A 22,203-nucleotide genomic window follows, 5' to 3' on the forward strand; every position below is an offset into this window, starting at 1 on the left:
ATTCGTCATTTTTTAATAAAAGGGTAATTTCTATACATAATTTATATTTTCTCCGGTTATATTAAAAGGAATCTCCGAGAAAAAAGTTTATCTTTGTTATGATCTTTTGAAGTTTATCTTCTATTTTTGTAGGGAGCAATATGATAACAATTTGAATTCAAAAATATGCTGAATATATCAATGAAATTGACTCTGGGCAAAGTCTAGAAGTGACAGATTACTGTATATATGATGCAAAACAAAGTATTATAAACTCAGTAAAAATAAACAGCATAAATGCGTACATATTGCATAATCAATACACACGTGTAAAAATACTGCATCAGATTATTGCCGATACATTGTTATGTCAAATATCATAACACTAAGATTACAGAAATATAGGTGTACAAAAAAGTTCTGAGCTTTTTTTTGTAAAATTCAATCTTTATTCAAAAACAAACAAAAAAATATTAATCAGCGAAATATTCCCCGTTTGCATCAACGACCTTTTGCCATCTTTCGGGTAGCTTGCGAATTCCTTGACGATAGAAGCTCACCGGCTTCGAAGCGATAAAGTTATCAATGCATTTTCGTATCTCTTCAAATCTCACGAAATGTGTATCAGCCAATGATGCTGCAGCGATCGGAATAGGTAGTAATCGGAAGGCGCCATGTCTGGGCTATACGCCGCGTGCGGGAGAGGTTCCCAGCCTAACGCAAAGATATGGTCCTGAGTCGCTTTCGCAACATGTGGTCGAGCATTATCATGAAGCAAGATCACTTTACGACATCCTTGGCCAGTAAATGATCTCTTTTCTTCTAATGCATCGCTCAAATTGGTCAATTGTTGTTGGTAGTGATCTGCCGTGATTGTTTCACCCGGTTGTAACAACTCGTAATACAACACACCTTTCCAATCCCACCAGATACAGAGCAAAACCTTCTTGGCGTGGATATTGGGCTTTGGCGTCGATGTCGAAGATTGACCAGGGTCAACCCATGATTTTCTACGTTTAGGGTTATCATAAAGAATCCACTTTTCATCGCCTGTAATGATTTTGTGCAGAAAATCTTTTTTCCGAAACTTTGAAAGCAAAGTGAGTGCAGTGTCACGCCGAGGATTTTTGTTGTCTTCGGACAATTCATGCGAAACCCATCTGCCTTCCTTCTGAACCTTTCCCATCGTATGTAAACGTACGGAAATGGTTTGCTGCGTAACGCCAAGCTGTTCTGCAAGCTCTTTTTCAGTTTGCGCAGAGTTTATATCCAGCAGTGCTTGCAATTCGTCCGTTTCAATCTTTTGACGGCGTCCAGCACGCGGTTCATCTTCAAGACTGAAATCTCCTTGGCGAAATTTTTGATACCATCTTTTACATGTAGTACTTACAACGTTCTCTCCATATGCAGCACAAATCATTGCAATGGCTTCAGCAGCATTTTTCTTCAGATGAAACGCGAAATGGATGGAAAATCGAATATGCTCTTTTGTTATTGCCATCGTGAACACTACTAATTTTTGAAGTTATGTGCATCAAACGCCAAACCGCATGGCATTTTAGAAGGCCAAATGTCAACACTTTAAAACCGCAAAAGAGCGAGAAAATATATAAAATTTAAATTATTTCGGTTGTATGAAATCTAAAGCTCAGAACTTTTTTGTACACCTAACATATTATTATATAAATATATATATATATATATATATATATATATATATATATATAGGAACATAGCCATAATAAGCCATAATAGTTAAGGCATAAATAGTTGGTAGGATTCGGAAATTGTTATAAGCGCGAAGCTGTTGTGATCGTGTGGTCGCAGACTGAGTGTCAGATTCGTAAACAAAGAATCCCGAGTTCGAATCTCAGTCGCTTCGTTAATTTTTCTCCGAGAATATTATTTCCTACACACACACACACACACACACACACACACACACACACACACACACACACACACACACACACACACACACACACACACACACACACACACACACACACACACACACACACACACACACACACACACACACACACACACACACACACACACACACACACACACACAATATTTAAATGTGTACATTAAAATTAAATTAATTAAAATTATGAGCTTGATGAAACATCTAAACATGCTATTATTAAAATTTTAGATAAACTGTAAAGAGTAAAAAAATTCTAGATAAAAAAATTTTCATCAGTGCAACTGTTCTTGGACTATATGATTTCTATTTATCTTAATGTTTTGCGTATGTAGAGCCACGGACATCTTACCGCTATTCGATACGAGTTTCGCTGTGCATAAACCTGGCAACGAAACGAGTTATAAAAACAAGTCAGAAAGATAACGGTATAAGAACACAGAGAAAAGAGAGGGAAGACTTTCAATATTTTGCAATCGTCATCTGCTAGCGAATGAAGACGCATAAGGCTGTTGCGAAGAAACATTAGTTTAAGTCGAACTGTGTCTGTTGTCATTTGATCGATTCATTTTTAGATATACTTTGTCTTTACGCAAAATTTTTGATTCGATTTCGTGCTTTCGCATTCTTTCTTGTTCATCTTTTTATTGATTTTGTTCGGACACACCATTATTGTCTTCTGGTCTGTTTTAATCCTGTATTGAATCATATAGTTATAAAAAGGAGGAAAAGAAGAAAACCAATTCATTTCCAATCTCGGTAAATTTTTTCTTTTTACAAATAATATTTTTGAAATATCTGTATGCTGAGTGTTTGTACGGGCTTGTAATAGATACTCGAATCATTTCTCCAACTAAAGTCTTTATTTTGCGTATTACTACAATTTGCTCAGTTCGCTTACTCGATTTCGACTTCTTGTCTTTTCGCATGCTCTATTTATACAATATCAAATATTATCCTACCTAATAAGCAAATAACACGTCGTGGTCTCTCATTTGTTATCTCGCTCGCAAATATATCGATTAGTAACAGTCGTACATGTCGAGTTCGCTCACAATTCGCAACAGTTACAGATTAAATTTATTTAGTCACCAACATCCGGTCCACTAAATCCTGATTAATTTTATTTTTCATCGATAGGCAATTTACAAACTTTAGTGACTGGACGCTTGATAACATTATTTTCGGTTTGAATAGTTAACACGCGAACCCTTTTATCAACTCTCGGGTGAAGTTCGATTATTCTGCCAAGTTTCCACTGCAAGGGTGGCATATTGTCGCTTACAATTAAGACTATGTTTAACAGCTAGATTTTCTCTTTTGATTGTCCATTTGCATTTGCCTTACAATGACATTAAGTATTCGCCACTCCATCGCTTCCAAAAATGTTGAGTTATACGCTGAGTCAATTGCCATCTGTCAAGTCTGTTAATAGGGACATCTAATACATCGATATCTGGCAGACTAATAAGCGGTCCCTCTATTAAAAAATGTGCGGGCGTCAAAGCCTGTAAGTCGTTAGGATCAGAGGACAATTGATATAATACATAATGCTCTTGAATTTAAGCAAGCTTCAATTTGAGCTAAAACAGTCATAAGTTCCTCGAAAACGAGTCGCGTTTCGCTGACAATTCTTTTTAAATGATATTTACATGATTTTATTTCTGCTTCCCAAATACCACCCATGTGAGGCGCATGGGGGGGAATAAATTTCCATTCTATGCTTTGAGATGTACAATACTCCTCTATCGATTTAGAAAATGTTCTGATTGTCCGATGAGCTCTCTTTTTTGCCGACGAAATTAGTGGCATTGTCGTTATACATTTTTTGCGGATAACCTCGTCTGCTCACAAAACGGCGCAATGCAGCCAAGAACGCACTTGATGTCAACTCACTGACTGCTTCTAAATGAACCGCTTTGGTCGAAAAGCATATGAACAATGCAATATATGATTTGCGACTTCTTTGTCTTCGGCCCTTATTCGCAACTGTAACAATAGAGTCAGCATAATCAATTCCCAGTATTAGTTGACAAACGGTAACAAAATGATCGTTCCATAAACAAATAAAATAAAGCTTCAATCGCTTAACTTCGTCAATTCTTTCTCGCACAGACAGATTTAAAAATCTTTCACACAAATATATCAAATGAGAACCGCTACATATAAAACAGCGCCCGACTGTTGACACGGCTAAACTTACAGTTTGATTATTTCTAGATGTCCTTGCCTCGTTTCTTCCTGCAGATCTTGAGGCCTCGTTTCTCCCAGCGACTCTCGAATTATCAATTCTTCCTAACGACCTCGTCGTTACGAATGTTTCATTGCTTCATCTTTCATGGAGTTCACTGCCACTCCTCTATAGTTCGATTCCTCTCTTTGGAATGCGCTGCCCAATCGATCAAGCATTTACACACGTCGCTGTAAAAAGTCAAATAATAAATCGACTGTAACAGTTTGTCGACCATACTCTCTTTCCAGCGGCGCCAAGTAACTCTGTCTAGCTTCTCCACCATATATAGTATCAAAGAATCCGCCCATGTTTCACTTGTGGAACACTCCATGGATTTTACAATTCGAAGATGTTTTTGGAAATGATTTATTAATTCTTGAATATCAACGGCTGATTCTCGCTCGACCTTAGATGCTTCAAATAAACATTGAAGATGTCTTCGCTTTAAAGCTTTCTTATCTTCGTAACGGTTTCTTAAAAGATTCCAAGACACTTCGTAGTTCTGTGCCGAAATCTCGATTGATTCGATGATTTTTGCCGCGCTTCCCGTCAATGCACCGACCAAATATTGCAGCTTTTGAATTGCCGATAAATCGCTGTTATGAATTAATGCGGTAAAGATATCAGAAAACCGTGTCCAGTCCTCTATTTCTCCCGAAAAGATTGGCAAATTGATTATCGGCAGTTTGACTCTGGTATCGATCTGAACCATTTGAATTTAACGCTCTAATTACTTCTGTCTGCTGCTCTATTACTTGTGCAAGTGATTCGCTACCATTAGTTGTACTTACAGTCGGTTTAATTGCAGCAGTCCATCTCGACAATGTTGCACTCAATTCTACGTATCGTTCTTCAAATATATCGTCTTCTCGTTGATCTTCAATTGGCAGCTTATTCTTCTCGATAACGCATATCAATTGCCGCTGTATTTCGTTAAATTCCTTGTACACTTGCTCTAATTTTTTTGAATATATTGTGACCGTTTCGATGCTCGGCGATGTTCTCTGGTTTGCCACATTTTCCACAAACTTTCAAATATGTGTTTGTTTTGCCTTGATATATCCTCGTTGGCGGTGTAATTCTTGCGCGCTCATCTTCGCAGTTGCTTAATTATTAATCGTAATTGTTAATTGCCTTATTCTCAATCCGGCTCGAAGGACCATGTACGGGCTTGTAATAGATACTCGAATCATTTCTCCAACTAAAGTCTTTATTTTGCGTATTACTACAATTTGCTCAATTCGCTTACTCGATCTCGACTTCTTGTCTTTTCGCATGCTTGTCTATTTATATAATATCAAATATTAGCCTACCTAATAAGCAAATGACACGTCGTGGTCTCTCATTTGTTATCTCGCTCGCAAATATCGATTAATAATACATGTAGAGTTCGCTCACAATTCGGAGCAACAGTTACAGATTAAATTTATTATTTAGTCACAACAGAGTTATTATTATATTTATAAATATAATGTCTCAGGTAAAGTTTAGTTTCTTATCAATTTAAATACTGTAATGCTTTTAAAAAAGATTGCACTTTAAAATACAATCGTGTTAGTGATAACGAATCGTGTTAGTGATAATGAAATTCAATCCTAGTCCAAAGATTAGTTTAACAGTAAACAAGCCGTTATGTATACACTTCGTTGAATAATTCAAGAATATATAATCTACATTATATTTATGTCAAAAATGCAATAAAGAAAATTTTGAAAGTTATGATACAGAGAAGTTCTTTTTTGTTCTCTTGCTCATATAAGATAGTCGGTAAATACATCACCAACCTTTTTTAATCTTTATAAATAGACAAATAAAACAAATTTTACTTAAATAAAAGTATTCAATATTTCTGATAATTTTTCTGAAATATTTATGATAAAATAGACTGTTTAAAAAATCTTGGATTTTATTAAGTATATTGGATCGGCATAACAGTTTGACCTTGTCAAATAAAAAACTGTTATATCCATCTAATGTAATAATGCTGTTTAATAGTCAACAACTTTTCTAATTAATATGTTTCTTTTTAATTTTTTTTTTAATGTTTTGTTTTCGAGATATCTTGTCATTTCAGGATTATTTGAATACTCTGTATACTCTTTGATAATTTTGCACTCTATCAGTAATTTTAAAAGACTTGAGTTTAATTTTAAATGCATGAGTTGATTCGTTGCTTAAAAGATAAGATATGTTATCGTCTTCACATCCCTACTTTTACTCCTTGTATTTTTATATTATTATTATTATTATTATTATTATTATTATTACAATGAATATATCTTGGAAAGTTGGAAAAATTATTTCAAATATCCAAGATCATCAGATTCAGTTAGTCGAGTCAGTTATTAACAGCTTCAGTCAAACCTCTAGTGAATATCGAAATTTCTAGATGACAACATAAGTTGGGTAATTAAAATTAAAAGAATTAGTGTTCTGAAATCTTATTTTGATTCGAGCTCGTGAATTTTCATTAATATATAAAATATTGAATAAATCATGATACACAAGTGGCAAGTTTACTTATACTTTTTCTTCTTTTCTTCAAATAATTGTTGATTTTATTATGCAAGCCTTCGTGCTTATATAAAATGCTTATATAAGAGAATAAAACCAAAGAATAAAATTAATATGTTTTGTAAGGTTGTACAGAGAATAATTGTTATCATCATTTAAAGATAAGGTAAGATAAGATAATATTTAAAGATAATCATTTAAAGATAAAGCTGAATGAATCAGTTTTGCGTTGGAGAATTTTGAAAAAAAATTTTCGTGGATGAGGATAACATAAAATAAAGACACAAAAATAGTGTATAATAAAAGAAATAATTTCTTCAAAATGAAACATTATACTTTATTTATTAGAAAAAAATTTTATTCGTCTCGTTTGCATTCAATATTGGCGCGCATTCAATATTGATATTTAAAGTTATTCCATTAAAACATCAAAAATCTTGAAATTTTGAGCAAATTTGTGTTTGTATTACTAATTTATACCAAAAATTAAATATTAAATGTTATTTTAAAAATTAAATGTATTTTATTTGTTAATTTGATCTTTTGTCTCAATGACTTTTCTATACCTACAACTACACATCGACCTACATATAATCTAATATAACTATATATTTTGTGTTCATAGAATTAAATCGTGCATCCAACTGATGTCCAATATGGAGACATGTTTGGCTAATGCTGCAAACTTTACAGCTGCAGTGGGTGATTCTTCTGCGAATGTCTTCATATATCTGATACAAACGCTTTTAATGGCGCAATGTAGCTTGAACGATGATATTTATCCTCCAGACCGTTCAGAAGAAATTGCGATTTCCGATACAGAATTTGATTTCGTAATCGTGGGTGGTGGAAGCGCCGGATCTGTGCTGGCCAATCGTTTGAGCGAAATAGAAAACTGGAAGATATTACTGATCGAAGCTGGTGAAAATCCCTCACTGTTTAGTGAAGTTCCCGGGCTTTTTCCCTCGCAATTACAATCACCGGAGGATTATGCCTACAATGTTGAAAATGAGAAATTCGCTTGCCAAGGTTACAAAAACAAGACGTGTAAATGGTCAAAAGGCAAAGCTCTTGGTGGCTCTTCGACGCTAAATGCCATGCTTTATATTTACGGTAGTGATGAAGATTACAATGAATGGTCCCGCATGGGTAACGAAGGCTGGAGTTATGATCAAGTTCTGCCATACTTTAAGAAATCTCAAAGCTGCGGTCATGAACGTAACGACATGTGGCAAAGCAAATATTGCGGTTATGGAGGACCGTTGCGTATCAGATATTACAATTATAGCCAACCAGATGTATATGAAATGATTTTTAACGCCGCTCGCGACTTAGGTGTGCCTATTCTAGATACCATCAACAGTGACAAATTTGTCGGATACGGCATAGCTCAAGGAACTTTGGATAAAGGTCGTAGAATGAGCGTCTCGAAAGCCTATCTGTCGCCGATCAGGAATAGGAGCAATCTTTACGTGATGAAGTCCACTCGAGCTGACGCTATTCTTTTGGATAATACTCGAGCAATCGGGATTCGCGTGACTTTAAAGAATAAAAAATCGATCAACATAAAAGTCTCAAAAGAGGTAATCCTATCGGCTGGTAGCATCGCCAGTCCGCAACTCTTAATGCTTTCCGGTATTGGGCCCGAAAAGCATCTACGCGAAATGGGAATATCTAGTGTTGTTGATTTACCTGTTGGCAAAAATCTTCAAGATCATGTTACGTGGTACGGCTTACATTTAATCTATAAGAATGAGAGCGCGACACCAAAGCCATCATCTAAGTACATTTTAGACATAGCTTACAAGTACTTATTGTACAATCAAGGACCTTTGGCAAGTAGCAGTGGCTACGATCTCATGGGTTTCGTCAATGTACATGATTTAGAAGCAAAATATCCCGACATTCAATTTATTCATCTCCATATATCGCAATGGCATGAGTACGAGATGATAAATATTCTTAACAGCTTGCACATAGATACAGAGATAGCTCGGGAGATGGCGCAAATTTTGACAGAAGCAGACATACTTCAACCTTTATCAGTTCTATTAAAACCGAAGAGCGTTGGTGAAATATTGTTACGTAGCAAAAATCCAGCAGATCCTGTTAGAATCTATGCTAATTATTTCTCCGAACAGAAAGATGTAGACACAATGTTGAAATCCTTGGACTTTTTAAAGAAGATGCTCAACACCGAGACGTTCAAACGTCACAAAGTGCGGCTGCGTCATCTGGACATTCCTGATTGTCGTTACGCAAAACCTGATTCCGATGAATATTGGAGATGTAACTTGCGACATATGTCGTCCACGCTTTTCCATCCCGTAGGAACAGCAAAGATGGGTCCTCAAAACGATCCAACAACCGTCGTGGATTCTCGATTAAAGGTTCACGGAATACAAAAACTGAGAGTCATTGACGCATCTATTATACCAACAATTACTGGAGGAAATACGAACGCGCCGACGATAATGATAGCCGAAAAAGGTGCAGATTTCATCAAGGAGGACTGGATGGTTATAGAAGATAAAGATGAATTGTAGAAGAAACATAAATTATGCTATTTACATACAAACATCTTTTGTGTCTTTTTTTTTCTTTCCTTCCTCTTAATTTCTCATATGTAAAAAGTTAACTAAGTATATATTTAAATATATGAAAGATAAGCGTAAGAGAGTGAGTGAGCGAGTGTATATTTTGTGTGTGTGTGTGTGTGTGTGTGTGTGTGTGTGTGTGTGTGTGTGTGTGTGTCGCGCTAACTTATCAATTTTAAATTAAAGATGATTATTCGCGCAATTTTACATTAGAACAAATCTTTAATTAAATAAATTTTAAAGAAATAATCAAAATAATAAATAATCGAAATAATCAAAAGCATTTCTTATCGTTAGCCATGCTGTGATAAACAAAAAAGATTATAAAAATGTTAGAATTGTTTTTTATCTTATTATTTTATTCATTATCTTTATCCTTGATAGAATTGTCATGACGCACGTTAAATAAAATCAAAATTTAAAATGTCTAATCAGGATAGAGAAAACGTAATATCTAGTCTCTTTTATTTTTCGTCGCTTATAATTATTTGGAACAATTGAAAATACATTCAGCGGAACAAAGCGATCAGTATACGATCGGTGATTATTGGTCTTTCCAGTGCACGTGACATGAACTATAGGTAAATACCTATACTGTAATATGTATACTGTATACTGTATACTGTATACTGTAATAAAATGCGCGCATATACGCTTTACGGAATCCAGCCCTTGTTTCTTTACACCATATCTGACACCATATCTTACGGCCTTAACATTGCTTATAAGCACTGTCTATAAGCGATAAACTTAGTCGATAATGCCCGATTCCACCAATGTAGATTAATTTTAATCTCGGTTCAACTTACTCTTCATCTTTTTATTTTAATTCTAAGAATTATAAATATCTTTTATTATGCCATGCATTTCACGTGTAATGAGCCTTATAACTAGACATATAATGTAGACCCCGCATACCATATATTCTTCTATACCACCAGTTGGGTTTGGCAGAACGATGAGAGAAGCAAAATATCGAGGAATATCTGTCCTTTACTGCGCACGCATTATTGACAAATAAAAATGGCCTACTCATCTGATATCCGTAGCAATATACTTGTATTTAAAATGAAATAATATATTTTTAAGTAATATTTTATTGAATATGAGAAAGAAGGTTTTAATAGAATAAAGCTATAAAGAATAATATAACTGTCCATCACGACTGTCATACAACCTGTCAATAGATTATCGCAGTAATGCTGTTATCAGTCTTTAGCATTTCGCAAGTTCATCATTTACAAAGTAGCAATAACGCCAATCACAGTACTCTTCTCTATTATATAAGATTATATAAAATATGGATATATAAAATTTGGATATTATATAATAGATTAGATATTATATAATTTTGTATAAATGTGTTTAAATTCTTTGAGAATATATCAAATTCATGATTGAGTAAGATTTTTTTGTAACAGATAAGATGATAAAGATTGAAACTAATTGTTTTGTGAATAAAAATTCATTTTTTTAATGAACTTTTTTATATTATTTTTTATTATTCTATTATTATAATTTTTGAATAATATAATAAAATACAAATAAATAAATATATGAATAAAAAATATTTATAATAATTTTAATAAAATAAAGTTTGGACAAAATCAAAAATAAGAATTGTTTATAATTACACAATTTAAAATAAAATATAAAATTTAAGATAGAACAAAAGTAATTATTTACAATTTTAATTTTTGACGTGACATTCGTTATCTTATTTCAGCGGTCGGCAAGTGAGCATTGCTCGCGGGCGCTCAATGCCCGCGGGCAACAGTCGAGCGCGCTGGGGCTAGCGTTAGTGTCGGTCCACAATAAATATTTAATCTTTAAGCCGTAAGAAATTGACCAATCATAGTCGATTATTCTTTTCATATTTGATTATAATTGGTCAATTTCTTACTTCTTAAAGCTTAAATCACCTATTGTGGACCGACACTTAGGCGGCTAGACGCAATAAAGTGAGGAGAGGGGATAGCAGGAACGTCTGTTCGTTGAACGTGCTATTCAAGGAGTAAAAAAATATTATGTTGCACAAATTCAGACCCAGAATTAGCAACTAAATTAGTAACTATCTATATTTTAAATAAACCATTCTTACAATAATATTAAATAAGCAACTTTTATAACATTTAATTAATATTTGATTCATATTCAGTTTTCCGATATTATATATGATATATCAGGTATTATCGTTTTGGCACAACTTAAAATTATTGCATTTAAATATGAATCTGTTAACTGTTTGCGTAATCGTGATTTATTTAATTTCATAATAGAAAATAATTGTTCACATGAATATGTAGAACCGACTTATCTTTCATTTCTAAAAATTATTAAAATAATTATTTCTCCGCGTAAATAAAAGAAAGAGTTTTACCTCGACTAAGCCATCGTGTTTCGCAAAAATAGGAGATATCAGTATAATCTGACTCTAAAGAAGATAAAAATTCGTGAAATTGACGATGATTCAATCCAGTAGTTCTAATAAAATTTACAACTTTGATTACAATTTTCATTACTTCGTCATACTTTAAAGATGTTGCACATAATGCCTCTTGATGGATGATACAATAGATCGAATGTATTTCTTGTTTTGATTGTGCTAGTTTAGACTTTAAACATCCTACGAAGCCCATATTGTGTCCAATCATTGCACCATCAGTAGCAACTGAAGTTAATTTATCCCAAGATAGATTTATGTTTTCTATTGCTTCTTCAACGCTAAACAATATATCTTCTCCAGTCGTAGTATCTTTCAGAGGTGTTATATTTAAAAGTTCCTCAGTAATAGAGAGGTTGCTATTCACATCACGAATAAAAATTGCCAATTGTGCAATATCGATATCAGTACTCTCATCGAGAGCTAATGAAAAAGCAATAAAATTGTTTGCTTTTAGTCCGATCTTTAGTCTTCCGACATTATATTTCTTTAAATTCATAATGGTTCCACAGATCAAACATTGCGCTTGATTGTCATGCTTCATTATGAACCACTTCTTTTCCCATGAAGAACTTGAACTTAAGGTTCTTTTCCTTTGATTATCCATTACAAACGTTAAATTATAAGATTGCAAATGTGTCTGACTGTTCTAAACAAGAGACAATTTGATTATACTCTTGCTTAGTTATTGTTTTTTTTTTTTATTTTGAGCATTTAGCAGATTAATATTAGCAGATGTTTATTTTGAAATTGTTGGAAGTTTTCTTCACAGAAAAAGGACTGTTCTTTTTGATTTAAAAATATAATTTTAAAGCGCTAAGTTAAACGTGATATATGTATTCATAATTTTATGGTTGTATTGTAAGTTTATATTTTAATACATTGTTATTGTTTATATTGTTTTATTTTCTTTGTTATATTTAAATTTTCGTTAAACATATTTAAATGTATTAATTATATAATTTTTAATTTAGCACAAATTTTGACAACTCACAATATTTAAAAATAGAGATAAGCATTTTAATTAAAATTTTCCTATAATGAATGCTTATTATTATTATTATTATTATTATATAGGACAATCAAAACATGCTAGAGCATATTTCTTTATTTGACTAATAAAAAAATTAACTAGATATAAGTTGAATTCATAAGAATTTAATGCATTTTAATTTTATCCTATATATATTACAATATATTTTTGCATATTTTCTCTTTAAACGATTTAGATAAATTGTTATAAAAAAATTTTATGATGTTACAAAGATTTAAGTACTAGTAATTTAAGACTACACTATCGTTCATATATACACGCAACACTATTTTTGTAAGTGTGAAATGCGGAACTTTATCCCAAAATACTAAAAATATTAGATACGCTCCTGAGATATGCACAACAGGCGAGCGCTCGCGGATGCCCGTGCTCAATTTCAGCGTTTTGCTGATCCCTGTCTTACTTCATAATCACTTATATTTATTCAGTCACTAAGAAAATGTTGCAATATGAAAAATGAAAAATAATAATACGTTATTATGTTTAGATATACTGTAAAGTAGTTTTTATAGAGAAAGTAAAAAATTGACTATAAATTTACTATAAATGTAATTCTTTACGAAGGAATATATCAAAATTAAATATGAGTGTATTCAAAATATATATTCTATTATATTATTGTTATTCACAAATTAAAGTCAAATTACAACAGATTATCTACTTATCATTAAAAATATTTAAGTTTGGACTGACTCTTTATCTGTTACTAGTTTAAATTAGCAAATCGTCATTTTATAATCGTCCCTTCTTTCTCCTACTTGGAAATATAGAAGGTTGTATTTCGACAGGCTTATGACGATTGTAAAGAGTGTATATTTTGTACAAAAATCACAAATCCATATTTTTCGTAATTAATATTATTTTAATAATAAGTATAAAAAATTAATATACAATTTTAATAATAACTTAATAATTTCATCCTTCATTATTTAAGATAATTTGTTTGAGAATTTCAATGGTATAACATAAAAATATAACATAATAATAAATATTGTAAGACCAGAAATATTAATTCATAAAAATATTTATATCTTATAAATTTAAAAAATAAGCATAGCAAAAGATCAGTACAATAATAGATTCAATATTTACTTTATAAGAAAATCTATAATAAAGATCGTAATCCAAAATTTTATTTGAAATATTTTCATAATTTAATAAGAAAAATTGTCCTTGCGATTTCTACATGCTTTCCGCTTACAAGATTTTTAAAATATATCACTGTATGTAATACATATGGCAAATAAATTCGTATCATGGAATCGAAGTGAAAGGACAAAGTCAGTCACGAAAAAGTCTGAAAATCATACAGCGAAAGTAGAACTGCGCGGACGCATAGGCACATATAATCTACATTAAAAATACTTTCAAAAAATTTGAAGTGTATATACTACATGTAAATACATACACATACAATCCCGTATAATATAATCTTATGTAGAAATTAATATAAATCAGTATGCATATATGCACACACACACACACACACACACACACACACACACACACACACACACCACACACACACACACACACATGCGCGTATACATCTACATATTCAATACAAGAAATTTGTCGCCTAACTATGTATATATATATATATATATATATATATATATATATGCATGTATATGTATATGTGTATGTATATGTGTGTATATATAATTGTATTCATACTTATATACAATATATATAAAAGTTTCAAATGTTATGTAATATATATATATATATATATATATATTACATAACATTTATATTAATTTAAATAAATATATATATATATATATATTACATATAATATATATATATATACACATACACATGTATATATATATATATATATATGTGTATATATATATATACAATTATATATATATATGCATGTATATGTATATGTGTATGTATATGTGTGTATATAATTGTATTCATACTTATATACAATATATATAAAAGAAAAGTTTCAAATGTTATGTAATATATATATATATATATATATATATATATATAAAACATTGGAATATATAACATTGGAATGTTTTTTTTTCTAGACTTTATTCAGATTTCAAACGAATGTCAAAATTTTACATTATTAATCTTATTTTTAATTTTTCCTAAACTTAAGATTAATCATGCATCTTAGGAAATTAATACGAGAACAGTTATAATCTTTCAGTATGGTGGTGGTAAGTCTTCATGGTTTATATAGCCAACATAATGCTTAAAGTTTCAGTCTTTCGCTTTCTCTGCCACGTCAAACTGTCCGATCGCGTAACAACGTCTCAATACCACGTGCATTTGATTCTGTTTTATCTTTTTGAAATATCAAATACCAATGTCAATGTAAAGCAATACACAAAATATTGATGTGAAAAATGAAAATTAGTGGTACTTCTGATATAGCATCATCGAATAGATTATATACAAAGATTATGAACAAACAATGAAATGTAAATGCATTTAATGTAAGTTATTAATATGTTTATACGACATACTCACACACACACACACACACACACACACACACACACACACGCGCGCGTACACACAAAATCATAAATTACACAATTTTGATTAATTTAATCAAACAATTATCAAGTTCAAATTTTTTAAGTTTAATTCAACTTAAAATATATTTATGTTTAAATAAATATTAAAATTTATATAAAACTGTTTAATTATATTCGTTTTTGGTCACAGACATTTAAAGCGTTATAGAATTCATTAAATATGTCAAAATACGCTACAATACATAAAATGAAAAAGCCAAAGAAAAAAACATAAACATATATTCAAATATTTCATTCAATAACATTTAATATTACTCTAAGATAATTTATTTTAGATAAACAAATAATGTAGCAATATTTCAATAATACAATATTTCACAATCTTACTTAACTATCTTTTAGAATCGATATTTCTTTCTCTAATTGTGGATTATTTAACCAAAATTTAGAATCAATTTTTCCATAATTAAATTATTCAAAAAACTTCAGCAGTTTCCAAGTTATAATTTATTTATTAAATTATAATATGAATGACTAATATTTCACAAAGGATTTTTCGAAAAAAATACGAATGTAAATACAGTAATAAAAAATTTCGTAGTTCTTATTTACTTTCAAGGAAACTTTAATAAATACATATGTATTAATTACAAAAACATATTTAATATTAAAAGACAGAAAACTTTTATTTAATATAAATATACAATTAATTATTCTCCTTGATATTTTTGCAAAACAAATTAAATCTCTAAATTAATCAAAGAATCCACACGTAAAAAAGTTCACAAATTTCAAAACAAATAATTTGAATCATAATTTTAATTTTTTAGAAATATCAATTTCCAAAAAAAAAAGAAATAAAAAAGTAAAAAAAAATATATATATTTTTTCAATTAGAAAATACAAAAAACGAAAACGAATTGGATTATAACACAAGTTCATTTTCTAAATCGTTGCAATATTCATGTACATACACATACATACGTACATACGCGCGCGGACGTGCTTGCACGCGCGCATATAATGTTCAATAAAGTAATTTATGATTAAAAATTCCAGATTATTTTAATATTTCAAATTTATAAATTTTCATTTATAATTTATCAACTTTCTTCACTCAGTCATGTTTTCTATCATTGCCCTGAATTATACTTACTTATATTATTTATTTATTGATATAAGCGAGTAGAGATTGCTTAAGTGACTATGGGAGTCACCTGAGGGGAAATGTGTTTAATCCGTTACATGAATGCTGTTTCAGAGATACCTTGATTCAAGATACTTAGATTCACGAATTACATAAAATTTAATTGTTCAATTTTGAAATTTTATTTTACACAAGCTAAGAATAACTATTCATTAACATTCCGAATTTTTTATTTTTTATAATACAAATAATATTTTAGTCAGCAATCTATTTTTTTATTCACTAAGTATATATGTCATTTGAATTTGTAATGGCAAATTAATTAAAAATTAGATTTTTTATTAGTCGTGAAACTTTAGAACTTATACAGAACATTATTGAAGATAATATTAATATTAGATTAGCATTATATAATATTAGATTAATATTAGAATATAGCAATAGACTAACAGTTGCAAATACATATTAGATATTAGACTTATTTAAAAGAAAAGAATTTAAAAGATACGTATCAAATAATAAATCAAATTATAAATCAATATATCTATTGTAAAAGATGAATCATCAGTAAGGAAACATAAATACATAAACATAATAAAAAACACAAAACAATTTTATCACATATCAATCTTATAGAATAATCTCATTATTAAAGATTCAATCACCAATAAAAATCATCATTTTATCTCAATGAATAAAATAAATTCTTATTTTATATTTTCAGATTTTTGTACACGATCTCAAAGAGAAATATTTCGACATTTTTAATAATAATCAAAACGCACATTGGCATTATTACAATAATTGGTTGATTTGCAATAGAACATTAAGCAATCTCTGATACGTACATGTGTCTGGCTCATTCCCTTCTGGTGTGATTACAATTTCTAGGCTGATTACAATTACAATGAGTACAAATTAATATGAAATCGTATCGGATAAGGCGAACGATAAAATAAAGTAGATTTTCGTTATATTAAAAATAATTTTCAATAAAATACACTCGATAAAAAAGAAGACAGTACAAGAAGTGAACTGTGTTTGTAAACTCGGTTATTTGAATGTGTTTTACACGTAATCAATATTAATTGAAAGTACGACCAGACCAGAGCGCGACATGAGCGTCGCGACAGTAATCGGTGCCGCTATAAAAGCAGCTACTGTCCTCCTTGGCGTCAGCATCGGCAAAATAACTATAATCCCGGTACTCATTGCCACGCTCGCATATTTCAATTACGATCTCATGGATCCAGAAAATCATCCGCGTGTGACAAAGCAATTGAGAGAAGACTACGACATAATAATAGTCGGAGGTGGTTCAGCAGGCAGTGTGCTCGCCAATCGATTGACTGAGAATCCTGAATGGAACGTGCTCTTATTGGAAGCCGGAGGTCACGAAACTGAAATAACCGACGTACCGATACTCTCATTGTATTTGCACAAGAGTAAAGTCGATTGGAAGTATCGCACACAGCCACAGAATTCGGCATGTCTGGCAATGGTCGATCATCGATGCTGTTGGACCAGAGGCAAGGTATGTAGAAAAAAATAGCCAAGCTTTAAGAGCGTATAAAAATATCAAGATCACAAATGATAAAGTAAAAGCTATATATATTTTTTGTAGATATTTTATACTTAGTAGAAAAGTATGCCCGAGAAGGAAAATTTGTCCGAAATTTCAGATATTTTATAAAAAACCTTCACTCTTATGACAATAATTTGTATGACCTAATACATCAAAAGACACGGTAGTATCTTGCGCAAAACACAGCAAGTATATTTATAAGTGTAGAACCGACGAGTTATAAGTATCTGAAATTATCGGATCTTAGAAATAACTGGCTTGATCTACCTTCTAATAATCAATAGTTTATTACTTCAAAACTTTCCAAGCCAAGAAGTGACTCTGGTTTACAAACATTTCCTTATCCTCATTCATCCTTCCGTATTCTAGTTTATCCAATCTTATTCTACCTTATTCTATCTTATTCTATCTCAAATATACAATTATCACATTGTATAATATCACCTCTTCTATCTATTTACTTATCCTATTATTATACAATATCTGCAGTTTATTGTTTATCACATTTTCTACCAATCCTACATTCCTGTATCATATCTATTATATATTTCTTTTATTTTATCCATCATTTTTATCTTTTACTTTTTCTTTTCTAATTATATTTAATATATTTTCTCTTTCTTGCTACAACTTCCTCAATACATTACGTTTCACCTCATATAATATGTCACTTCATGTCTATTCTTTTCCATCTTTTCTCTACGTTATTCCCTAACACATCTATTAAGCTGGCCCAGGCACTTTTATTATTAGGTAATCGGGAGTGGTTCTCAAGGATTGAGGATGGAACAATAAAATCGAGAATTGAGCAACAAATTACCAACAAATTCGCGCTAAAAGAATATGTCATATTTTTTTATATTTTTTATTTTTTTTAATTATGCCAACTTTAATCTAAACTTAAATTAGCACAACCATGTTTTCTCCAAATCGACTGAAGCAACAAAATCGGGAATTGAGCAACAAATTAGCAACAAAATAGCACAAAATTCCTGTGTTAATTTTATACGATTGTGCTAAAGTGGCTATACCAACGTAATAGACGTTTCCCTAACTCTTCAAATCATCCTTTACTATTCTGACACGATTCCATATTATATCAGATCCATATAATATCAATCTGTAGTGATAAATATATTATCAATCGTCGATCTTTCTCTTCTGAATCCTGTCTGACTTTTTATCAATATCTCCTTATCTTTCTATCTCTCCAGTCTTTTCCTTAAAATTTCAGCATAAATCTTGTACGCCGAGCATAATAATAAAATTCCTCTATAATTATCTGTTTTTTATTTTCTCTCTTGTGTAAGTATCACGATATTCATTTTTCGATACCTCGATATATTTTCTTCCTTTCACTTGTTTTAACAACTCCTCCTTTCTTTTTACTCTTTCTCCTCCAAATTTCCATGCCTCCATTGGAATTCCATCTACTCCGCACGCAAGATCAAATATTTAATAGCACGGTGATTTATTAGATTTTTAGATGCAAATAAAACTGATAAAATAATGCATACAAAAGTTATGTTGAAAAATCAAATTAACTAATTAATTCGTTCGCTAGACCGAACGATGTTGCTGTACTTTGCGCAATATTCACAGTCGATTAAATAATACTTGTATTATTCTTGGAGGTTCTTGGGGGATCCAGCGTATTAAATACAATGCTCTATATTCGCGGAAATAGACGCGACTTTGATGAGTGGAAGAATCTCGGAAATCCTAATTGGGGCTACGAAGATGTTTTACCATATTTTTTAAAGTCTCAAGATCAAAGAAATCCTTATTTAGCACGCAATACAAAATATCATAGTACAGGTTCGTACGCTTTGTTACCTTCGTACATGCATGCATGCGTGCGTGCGTGCGTATTGTGTGTGTGTTGTTGTGTTTGTGTGCGTGTGTAATAAAACATAACATCTTTATTATTTCACATTTCCCACAACTTTTCAGGAGGATATTTAACCGTGCAGGATAACCCTTATGTCACTCCATTGGGCGTAGCGTTTCTTCAGGCAGGTGAGGAGATGGGTTACGACATTCGTGATGTTAATGGTGAGCAGCAAACTGGTTTTGCGCTCTTTCAGTTTACAATGCGACGGGGCGCTCGATGCAGTACTGCCAAAGCATTTGTGCGACCTATTCAGCTTAGAAAAAATTTTCATCTCTCTCTATGGAGCCATGTGACTCGAATGCTGATAGACCCGCGGACTAAAAGGGCGTATGGGGTAGAATTCATTAAAGACGGTCGTAAACAGGTGGTGTTCGCCAAGAAAGAAGTGATTCTCTCAGCCGGTGCTATTAATAGTCCGCAGTTATTAATGCTCTCAGGGATAGGGCCGCGTATACATCTTGAACAATTGGGAATCCCCGTAATTCAAAATTTACCTGGAGTCGGACAGAACTTACAGGACCACATAGCAGTTGGGGGTCTTTCATTTCTAATCGATTATGAGATTAGTATAGTAATGAATCGAATGGTGAATTTAAACACGGCGCTGAGATATGCTATTACCGAGGACGGCCCCTTGACATCCAGCATTGGCCTCGAAGCAGTCGGCTTTATCTCTACCAAATATGCCAATCAAAGCGACGATTGGCCTGACATCGAGTTCATGTTGACATCCTCCGGACTCACCTCCGACGGTGGCACCCATGTAAAAAATGCTCATGGTTTAAGCGACGAATTTTATAATGAAGTGTATCGTAAAATCGACAATCACGATGTTTTCGGAGTGTTTCCGATGATCCTTAGGCCGAAATCACGCGGATATATTCGATTAAAATCCAACAAACCCTTGGATTATCCGTTGCTTTATCATAATTATCTGACTCATCCAGATGACGTGGCAGTGCTTCGCGAAGGGGTCAAAGCGGCTATCGCCTTTGGTGAGACCAGTAGTATGAGAAGATTTGGTTCGAGATTTTATAGCAAACCATTACCAAATTGCAAAGACATTCCATTGTTTACTGATGAGTATTGGGACTGCGTTATTAGGCAGTATACTATGACGATTTATCACATGAGTGGTACCGCCAAAATGGGCCCGTCCACTGATCCAATGGCAGTTGTGGATCCGGAGCTCAGAGTCTACGGAATTACGGGACTACGAGTGATCGATGCATCCATCATGCCGCTCATCACTAGTGGCAACATAAATGCACCTGTCATTATGATTGGCGAAAAAGGCGCCGATTTGATAAAAGCAAGATGGATGCAATTGCCTCGCTTCAAGAGAGACAATGTTACCACCGCTATTGCTTGAAACGTTTATCGATTGCATAATTGCATAATATATTATACGTACAGAGACGGCTAATTGAGAGAGAAATCAAATAAGAGCTTTAATTGATAGCATTATGTACTTTCTACACAAAAATTAGTCTTAAATTTGAGATGTGAATAGCTTACAGAAAGAAACTAAAAAGAAAACAAATTAAGAAAACAATGTTATTTGTATTTGTTCTTATATATATAAACTTTCCCATGTAGAATTTGTTTATAAAGCACAAACATTTAGAAATTTATATTTTCTCAATATAATAACAATAAAACTTGTACTCGACTTGCTTCAAAAAGAAAGTGTTGTGCTCAGGAACATGATAAGAATATTTCTAAAAATTCAGCATTGACCTTCATATTAAAGAAGTTAGATTTTTGAGATATTCATTACAGTTAACATTTAACAAATTTATTAAATTTTCATATTCGCGTGGAAATTATCAAAAAGATGAGAAATTAGACATAAATGTTGCGTACAAGATTTGCCATGATTGTGCCAGAAGTCATGTCATTACATATAATAAAAATGATGATAAATAAAATCTTTAAACAATGAATGTGTTTCATTTTTTAGACAAAAATCTTATTATAAATAAAATAATTTTAATCCTCTTATTAATCTTCTTTTAAACTGATTTCTTCGAAATAAATTATTCTAAAATATTTCAGATATTTAATTATTTTAGTATTAATTTGAGATTTTTTTGATAAAGAAAATAAAAATTTCTTATTTGCAAAATTTCTTAAAACTGTCTTTAATAAATAAATGAATAATATATAATATAAAGAATATTATTTTCTTTCTAAGAGCGGTAATACATATAATACCAGGTGTATGCATAAGTTTTTTCCGGTTTAACTAAGAGATGTCGCCAGCGAAAAGTACGCAGCGTATTAATTTGACACATACATCATTTTGTTCGTCTGACAT

At 31.6% G+C, this 22,203-nt stretch overlaps 2 protein-coding genes across 4 annotated transcripts; both read left to right on the plus strand.

Moving 5' to 3' along the window:
• Nucleotides 1–1,860: 1,860 nt before the first annotated feature.
• On the plus strand, nucleotides 1,861–9,234 carry LOC105434307 (glucose dehydrogenase [FAD, quinone]). 3 transcript variants are annotated; one of them, XM_011649990.3, is made up of 3 exons: nucleotides 6,266–6,548; nucleotides 6,783–6,822; nucleotides 7,282–9,234. In XM_011649990.3, exon 3 carries the CDS (start codon nucleotides 7,304–7,306, stop codon nucleotides 9,200–9,202), a length of 1,899 nt encoding a protein of 632 aa, XP_011648292.2. In that variant the 5' UTR covers nucleotides 6,266–6,548; nucleotides 6,783–6,822; nucleotides 7,282–7,303; the 3' UTR covers nucleotides 9,203–9,234. The 3 variants fall into 3 exon arrangements, with proteins under 3 accessions (XP_011648289.2, XP_011648292.2, XP_011648293.2); XM_011649987.3 differs by lacking the exons at nucleotides 6,266–6,548; nucleotides 6,783–6,822 and adding an exon at nucleotides 1,861–2,668; XM_011649991.3 differs by lacking the exon at nucleotides 6,783–6,822.
• Nucleotides 9,235–17,447: 8,213 nt separating this feature from the next.
• Nucleotides 17,448–21,829, plus strand: LOC105434308 (glucose dehydrogenase [FAD, quinone]). Its single transcript, XM_011649992.3, has 3 exons — nucleotides 17,448–17,938; nucleotides 19,624–19,807; nucleotides 19,943–21,829. Exons 1-3 carry the CDS (start codon nucleotides 17,522–17,524, stop codon nucleotides 21,253–21,255), a joined length of 1,914 nt encoding a protein of 637 aa, XP_011648294.2. The 5' UTR covers nucleotides 17,448–17,521; the 3' UTR covers nucleotides 21,256–21,829.
• The last annotated feature ends 374 nt before the right edge of the window (nucleotides 21,830–22,203 follow it).

This window comes from Pogonomyrmex barbatus, unplaced genomic scaffold, assembly GCF_055798465.1.
Source record: "Pogonomyrmex barbatus isolate J1 unplaced genomic scaffold, ASM5579846v1 scaffold1, whole genome shotgun sequence".
Taxonomy (NCBI): domain Eukaryota; kingdom Metazoa; phylum Arthropoda; class Insecta; order Hymenoptera; family Formicidae; genus Pogonomyrmex; species Pogonomyrmex barbatus.

Excerpts from the sequence above, each read along its gene's own strand:
- LOC105434308 (XM_011649992.3), top strand. The coding sequence starts at position 17,522 with ATGAGCGTCGCGACAGTAATCGGTGCCGCTATAAAAGCAGCTACTGTC. Across the intron at positions 17,939-19,623 it reads GCTGTTGGACCAGAGGCAAG|GTTCTTGGGGGATCCAGCGT; the intron begins GTATGTAGAAAA and ends TTATTCTTGGAG. Across the intron at positions 19,808-19,942 it reads TACAAAATATCATAGTACAG|GAGGATATTTAACCGTGCAG; the intron begins GTTCGTACGCTT and ends ACAACTTTTCAG.
- LOC105434307 (XM_011649987.3), top strand. The coding sequence starts at position 7,304 with ATGTCCAATATGGAGACATGTTTGGCTAATGCTGCAAACTTTACAGCT.